The sequence below is a fragment of the Centruroides vittatus genome, unplaced genomic scaffold, assembly GCF_030686945.1.
Source record: "Centruroides vittatus isolate TY-2023 unplaced genomic scaffold, ASM3068694v2 contig_166, whole genome shotgun sequence".
Taxonomy (NCBI): Eukaryota; Metazoa; Arthropoda; class Arachnida; order Scorpiones; family Buthidae; genus Centruroides; species Centruroides vittatus.
The window spans coordinates 366,633-375,037 of NW_027121006.1; the positions used below are offsets into that span (position 1 = coordinate 366,633).

Consider the following 8,405-nt stretch of genomic DNA (forward strand, 5'->3'; position numbering starts at 1 on the left):
TCATCATTAAGTAATTTTTTAATCTGAGGTCCAACGAATATTCCTTCCTTTAATTTAGCTTCACTTAACCTAGGAAACACTTGGCTTACATGTTTAAATCCTGGTCCTTCTTTATTCGGTGCTTTAACAAAATTTTTTTTATCAACCTCAACTTTATATGTAAAGGGGGCAAAATTACTTGCTGAGGGTTGACTAATGGAACATACTTAATATTGTTTTGCCCAAGAATGAAAGTGTCTCTTTTTGGCCAATCTTTAACCACATAATGTTCACTCGTTGCACGACTGTCCCACAGACATAAAAAACAGCAGTATTTTGTAAAGCCACCTTGCAGTCCGAGAAGACCAATAACTTTTAGGTTGCCACAGATATGCCATAACTGAGCACTATAATTGACTGCTTTTAAAATTAATGACATATTTTCATATGTTTCTTTCAAACCAACAGCATACGCTACTGGTATAGAAAAATTCTTGTTTGAATTATGCAGTAGCACTGCTTTTAAGCTCGTTTTTGACGAGTCTATAAATAACTGCCAATCGTCGGCTTTATAAGGAATATTCAACTCGGACATCAAACCATTTATATCACAACGGGCACATAACTGAACTGCCATAGTGAAATATTTCATTAAATCCTTATTTCTGTGTTTGAAAAATGAAACTTTGGTATCCTTATGCAATAAATTTAAGTGTGAACCCAACACTTCCGCTTGCTGTTTTGATAAATGCAAGTCGTAAACCAAATCATTCAGTTCCACTTGTGAAATGAGATGTGGTTCACTATTTGATTTTTCTGGTATAAAATCTTCGTCTCTCGAACCTTGTGCCGCCGCATCGGAACAATCCTCTTCGAAATCAGAAATCTCCTGCCAAGAAGCTGGGGCTGTGGAAATAAGTATGAGGAACTGGTCTCACAGCCGATGGAATATTTGGATACACAATATTACTTTTATTTTTTTGCAGAAAAACCTCTGACCTTTCTTAAACAGAAGTAGCAGTCGTCATAATGATTTGCTTGTTCTCGCCAAATCATTGATATAGCAAAAGGCAAGCATTCCTTTTCCCCTCGTAACCACCGTGCGAGCTCGACATAACACATAATACACGTTAAATGCGGCACCCATTATTTGTCTCGATCTCCGAGCGGACATCCGAAATAAAGTCCGCAGGCAGTTTTCATCAATTTTGAAACGGGCATACGCCGATTCTTTTTTGCGAATTTGCCACATAGGTAAAACACATCAGGAGAATTTGTACACGAACGTCTTTGCCACCGCATATTTCAATAAATGTCAAGGTAAAATTTAAAAAAGTAAAAAATTTCCAAGTTTATTTTACCTGCAATTGAACACAGATTACCACACACAACTTTACTTGCCAATGTCTCAAGCTGCATAGTAACAAGTTTTCAAAGACCGATAACACGTCTTCTTTGTTCGTGGTCGACGATTCATCGGTTAAAGCGTGGGTGCCGGAATAAACAGGTTATAAACCGGTGCCAATCGGGTGGCCGTTCTTTCGTCGGCAATCTTACTCGTATCCGAATGTACCTTTCCTCCAAAACTACCAAATTGTAAAAATGTAAATGTAAAAATGTGTCGATTGTAAAAATGTAGACTTTTGAAATAGAAAATTTAAAATTTAAGAATTTTTTTGACAAAATCTTTACTTTAAAAAAAAAAATGTATTTACAACTGAAAAATCAAATAAAAAAATGCACTACCACAAGAGGAACAAGTCAAAGTTTGCCATTTTTACATGGGCTGGGATTGAACATCCGACTGCCCTTAAAGTCAAATAACTAAATAACGTGACGTGATAGAGCATTTCCAATCACACTTTCCGTTTCGGCACGAAAAATACATTATAAAATAAATCACTGACGTATCTGTTCCGAAAATCTTGTAGACTAGTGTTATTATTGTTGTCATTAGTTTTTTGACAAACATTGTAAAAGGACCAAGGCAAACATTTTCTAATAATAAACTTTGTTGTACGAGGGCTGTTCAGAAAGTTCGCGGCCTCAAATAGAACAACAAACAAAATAATGTTAAAACTTTTTTTATTTTTCAATATAGTTTCCTTTATTAGCAATGCACTTATTCCAGTGATGTTCTAGCTTTTTTATGCCATCACAATAGGTCGATTTGTCAAGGTGTGCAAAATACTCATTCACTTCAGAGATGACTTCGTCATTTGAGTGGAATCTCTTTCCAGCCAAAAATTTTTTTTAGGTTTGGAAAAAGGTGGAAGTTACTGGAGGCCAAATCAGGTGAGTATGGTGGATGTGGAACTAATTGGAAGCGAAGTTCGTTTATCTTTTGTTCGGAGATTCTGGCGGAATGTGCAGGTGCATTATCGTGGTGGAACAAAACCCTTTTTCTTCTTCAAGTGTTGCCTCTTTTCTTCGATTTCTTTCTTCAGTTTTTCCAAAAGTTCACAGTAATAGACAGCATTGATGGTCTTTCCTCTTTCTAGGTAGTCAATAAAGATGATGCCTTTAGCATCCCAATAAACAGAAGCTATCACTTTCCCCGCTGATGGAACTGTCTTTGCCTTCTTTGGTGGTGGCAAACTGTGGTGTTTCCACTGCTTCGACTGTTCTTTTGTTTCAGAAGTGTAGTAATGGATCCACATTTCATCAGTAGTCACAAACCAATGCAAGAAATTCTGTGGATTTTTCTGGTAGAAGTCCAAACACTCCTTTGACATCAAAGTGCGAACCCAATTTTGCTCGGCGGTCAGCAGATGCGGCAACAACCTTGCTGAGACCTTCGTCATACCCAAATTTTCGGTTAAGATGTGGTGCACTCGGTCGACAGAGATGCCTGTTGTCTCAGCTATCTCACGCGTTTTCAAACGGCAATCTGCTAACACAAAATCGTGAACTTTGTCGATATTTTCTTCGGTGACAGCAGTTGACGGCCATCCGCCGCGAGGGTCATCTTCCACACTCTCTCTGCCAGATTTAAAAAGGGCTGTCCATTTTTTCACAGTGGTGTACGAAGGAGCAGACTCTCCCAAAACTTCATCCACGTCAGCTTTGATTTGAGATGGGGTCAACCCTTTTTTCGTCAGGTATTTTATGACCGCACGAGTCTCCGTCTTCTTCATTTTTGACAAAGCACTTGCACACTAACTATCTGCTAAGCGGTCGTGGAAAACTTTACGACAAATCAAGCAGAAATTGGTATTGTATCTTTAGCAAAGATATCTGAATAATTCCCACCAAAAATTAAATTGATCGCAGCGCCGCATATAGGCAAGGCCGCAAACTTTCCGAACAGCCCTCGTATTATATTACACCATATTAACTCGACAATATTAGAGTAACCACCGAATGAGACATCGATTATAAAAGTCCCAAACTTTATTTCTATTCCAGTCTACTTTCTTATGTTAGTTTCATAAGTATACTGAATAATAAATGAATTTAGCACCACATTTGCAGAGAAATTCATTGTGATTTATTTTGCTTAAGCAATTGAGCCAGCTCAAAGGTAACAAATTCTATATGTAAAAGTGAGGATGTTATAAAATGCAATTCTGATTCCAACTTTGGACAAACATAACTTAGTTCAAAAAACTGTTTATAAATAATTATTCCTAAGGTGTAAAACTAATGCATGTTCGACAGTATGAATCTCGTCCTCATTATATACTTATTACAATATTTTGTACAGTTTATGTTTTTTCAAGTTCATCCAATTAAGATTATGACATAAAAGATGCATAATAGTTTCTATAAAGTATTAGTGTTGTATCTAATGTCAAAAATAATAATTAAAGAAACATTCAATACTCTACAATGTTTAAATTTGATATCGTTATCCGAAACAATATCAAATATCGGAAATCGCCCTTCGCACGAAAATAGCAAGTTCTCCGACACCTTATTTGCCGAGAAAAACTTTAATCTCGTACGTTTTCGACCGGGTTCGATTTATAACGACGACGCGTAGTTTATGCTCGAGGACGATTTGCGGCACGGATCGAAAACATTGGCGAAAGATTAAAATTTTTTAGCAAATAAGGTGTCGGAGAATTTGCTAATAATACGAAATATAAAAAGTGCGACTCGCTAGAAACCGATTAACCGCCGTCGTTACGATTAACATTTGCGAACGTTTCGTGACCCCGTCCGGTCAAATATTAATTGTAATAACACCGGTTAATTGGTTAACGTGAGTCACACTTTTTATATTCGTCCCGGTGCATTGTACAGTTAAGTAATATCAAATTTATAGTAATAATAAATCAATATTAGAGTTGAAATTGTTGAATAAAATATGTAAATTACAAAAATTAAATAAACCCAAGAGGTAACCCTCTTGGATTTATTTAATTTTTGTACAACTAATAAACAAGTATACTCTATTGTTACATTCGAAACAGAATGCTAATAACCAATTACGAATACAATTAAAAATTCTTAATTTAACACGATAAATTTTAATAGTTATTAAGCTAAATAAACGGCTCATTTCCTCACGGCAATTGATCGATAACAAACAAAATGATTACGTTAACAATCGTCAGTTAAATGACGATTGCTCTTAATATAATAATCGATACGAGGAAATAAAAAATTAAAGTAAACGACGAGAAAATCGGATGCAAAACAACAAGAAAAGGTTTAACCGTCCGGGTCGAACGATTTAAATAGAGAACATCCGCATCACATTTTCGGAGAGCACGGATATCTTTTGTAAAGATTCTCGTTTCGTTCCGACGCAAGATCGATACGGAATTAGCATTAGCATTCGACGACGCAGAGGCAGAGAGATCTCCGGAGCTTTTATTTTCGCCGAGGCTTTCGCCGACACGATCGCTCGAGTAAATCGCAAACAAATTCCCGGTCGAATCCGTCCGGGTCCGGAACGCGAATACGAGCCGAACGGACCCGGCGAACGACGGAAGGGAAGGCTCTCGTCGACGAGGGACCCAAAGGAACCGAGAACCGCCGTCGGCAAAATGCCCGGCGGGAGATCGGGGTCGACGGAACCGTCCGGCGGAGCTTCCCCGCCGGATACGGATTCCGACAGACGGGGACGGTGCCCCGCCGCGGCCGGTCGGTACGAAGAGGCGGTTAAAGAGATGCCGGCAGACGACGCGGTTTGTTTCCCCGGCAATTGGCAAACGCATTTAAAGGCCGGGAAATCCGAGATTTTCCACTCGAGAGATTTCCCGGACTTTAAACGTCTAACCCACGCGGCTACGGGAGAACGATTACGAAAGACTTTTAACTTCGATAACGGAAGTCGTAACCGCGTATCGTCACCCGTTAATTCTTCCGGTAGCCAAGTCGGCGCAAGTATTTATTTCGCGTACTGCATATTGGAAGTCGGAAGCATCCCGATTACGTCATTAAGAAAAGTCGATCTCTTATTTTTTGGGGATCCACGCCGTCGGAATGGCCACGTCCGAATGACAGATCGGGTCGGACGGAGTAACGGAACGAACAGAAGGGGAAGGGCCGACGTGGGTCGAGGAACTTACTCGAAGACGAAGAAGAGGACGCAGGTGAGAGCGATCAATCCGAGGGCGAAGTAGAAGACTCCCGTGTGTTTGGCCATCATGATCCTTCCGTCGAAACAGAACTTGTTCCTTCCGGGAAACACTTCCCACTTCTTCAGTCTTCTGGGCATCTTCGTTCCGTTCTTCTCGACCATCGGACGGGATCGAAACGAGTCGTAAACCTTCATATAATCTCAGGGGCGAGACATCCTCCGAATTACCGCTCTTCCTTATATCTGGAAGCCAAGGTTAAATCGCTTCCGTTCCGCGGACTAGCCGCCTCTCGCGCAAAATGTAAACACTACGGATCGATCGGGGCGACGCCTTCCGTCCACAATTTTAAAAATTGGACGAAGAATTTTCCGGCCCCGGTCCCTAGCCAAACGCTCAAAATATTTTTAAGCGTTTGTTCATAAATATTGGATTAAATATGGGTTAAAAAGTGTATAGAATATAAATACTGCAAATGCGACGCTCGATTTTACACGATTTAAAAGGGAACGGTTCCCGTACGTGACTCAAAATTTATTGTTTTTCCGCCTCAAACTTACTTCAAATAAACGATTATCCTAAATCCCGCCTTGTGAGTTTGGCGCCCAAATTAAATTATTGCGAAACTAAACTAGTGACTAACCTTATTTTATTTTATTGTTTTACGGAACGCCATGCACAGGCCGTCCGCCGAGGGGAATGCCTCCCGGGAGGTCTTTTACGGAAAACCCACCCCGCCTGAACGGCGGGGGTAGGTTTTCCGCGTTTTTTAGCGTTACTAACCTAAAGAAAACTTGGAAAACTTCACTTGGCCGGGGCCAACCCGCCACCGACTACCGGTGTTCGGCCGTTTCGTCTATTCGGCCACCGGTGGGCCTTTTCTATATACTTCCGCTTAAACTTTAGGCCTCTTCGTGCTCGCCGGATGGGAACGACCGAATACCTTCTGCCGAGGCCAAAGAATATGGCAGTCCGAAAATTTCTCGGGCTTTATCGCCAGAACCACCGGGCCGCCGATATAAAATCGTCGGGTCTTTTCCCGGATTCTCTGGCGATTCGGGAATTGACGTAGTTATATTTTCCGTAGCCGAGAGGCTAGACCTTTGGCAGGGCGAATTCTTTGGGCTCTCCCTTAGCATGCGCTGCATGCTTAAGAGAAAGTTTTGACTGCCAATATCCTTTTTATATGAGAACAAATATGCCAATAATAATTTATTCTAACGTGTAAACTCTATTATCATTTGTGTTTGCTGTTTCATTAGCAGCTCGCGGCTAGCCGTATTGTCAGTGCCATGCTTGCGGGAACTCGAAGGCTTGCTCGTATGGAGGTTTGTCGCGGCAAACAAGTGCGCCCGTATGACGTCATTCGAAGCATTTAACACGGCCAGATTGCATCGAAAGCTGGCGGTACCCAGTCAACGTGCGTGTATACGGAAACGGATTTACATCGAGATTAATAGTGTTTAAGCTCTGCCCCCCCCCAGTGTCAAGGGCCCACAAAATTTGAAATATTATCATACATAAATTTTTAATACATCTCATATATTTCATGTGTAGATATATTGGGCTTTATAATAGTCCATACTATTTTATTCACACAAAATAACGTTTCTGTCTATTGTTTAGTGTCTATTATTCTTCTTATCTTCACCATTCAGCATGCCCAAAAATTTTGGTCAGGATTTGCCGCTGACCTTTGGTATCCATCGGTACTCCTTTCTAATCGTTTACTTTCATTAAAGAGCGACGTTTCGTCTCCGGTCGCCTCTCCTTATACCCTGTTCGCACCGAGTATTTCAATCTAGATCAGTGATTCTCAACCTTTTTTCGTCACGGTACACTTTTAATAATTTAAAAATTTAGCGGCACACGTGGTTACTTCGGTAACAAACGGTAACGTCATAACAGTGATTTTTAAACGCACTTGGTTATTTAGATCACGTTTTCGAAACGCCTTGGTAACTACCGGCAGTTACCGGTAACACCAGTTACAATTTCCAAACGCCCCTTCGTAGGTATAACTAATTGAACCACTTGTCTGACGTTGCTTATGTATGGGTATTTGCAGTGGCGGCACACTTCAAAAATGTCGCGGCACAGTGGTTGAGAATCACTGGTGACCATAGTCAGCGATTGTGCCGTGGTGCGACCTCTCTCGACTGTTTCAATCTCGACCGAAACGAGGTTCAATCGCGATCGACTCAATAGGGTTCTTGAAACTAGATCCAGTCATAAGAGAGTTCCCACAATCCCACGCGCGCAAAAAAATACAAGATGGCTGCGGAACACGTGTCGGGCTATCAGCAGAGAAATAAAAAAGATATTTGGAGAGACAATGACATCTGTCTACTATCAGATACGTGGCATGAAAAAGTATTTATTTCTAACCAAAACTTCCATTTTGTTTGTTGGTGTTCGTGACTTACCGAGTAGTTATGCCAGTTTTATCATCGCGTGTAATTGGCAAGCGCCAAATCCGACAGAGGGCGCTCAAGATGGCTGCCGAAACAAGTGAGAAACCGACCATGTGTTTGTTCAATGCCTCAGCCGATTCAGTTTCCATCGGTGACGACTACTGCGATGACTAAATGGAGAACAAATCATTGAATTTATGTCAGATTCTAGACTGTAACGGCGACAGGAAACGTTGTCTTGTAGAAGGTGAAGCCGTTTTGGATGCTGAACACATCGTATTTTGTGGATTAAACTCTAACAACAACACCGAAAATTCATGTTGTTGCTTTAGTGTCGCAATCTCAGATATTGTCGTTTTAATACATCTCAATTACGGGGAGAATGCACGTGCAAAGCGGGGCTGTCTGGTTTTCGTAAACATGCGATAGCCGAGCATAATACTAAAATGAAAACAAAAAACGTAAATTAACTTATATTTTC

The 8,405-nt window shown here is 40.7% G+C and overlaps 1 protein-coding gene across 8 annotated transcripts in view; it reads right to left on the reverse strand.

The window, feature by feature from the left end:
• LOC136968917 (palmitoyltransferase ZDHHC9-like) overlaps positions 1-5,838 on the reverse strand; it is a 49,334-nt gene extending 43,496 nt beyond the window's left edge. For 3 of the 8 annotated variants that reach the window (XR_010879725.1, XM_067262987.1, XM_067262986.1), the window contains exon 1: positions 5,502-5,836. Coding sequence is in view for 7 of the 8 variants with exons in the window: in XM_067262987.1 (XP_067119088.1) it covers positions 5,502-5,707 (206 nt within the window). In the remaining variant the exon portion in view is untranslated. Of the gene's footprint in view, positions 1-5,501 lie in introns of all 8 variants that reach the window. The other 5 variants (XM_067262985.1, XM_067262984.1, XM_067262983.1 and 2 more) reach the window with 2 other exon arrangements.
• Between the last annotated feature and the right edge of the window lie 2,567 nt (positions 5,839-8,405).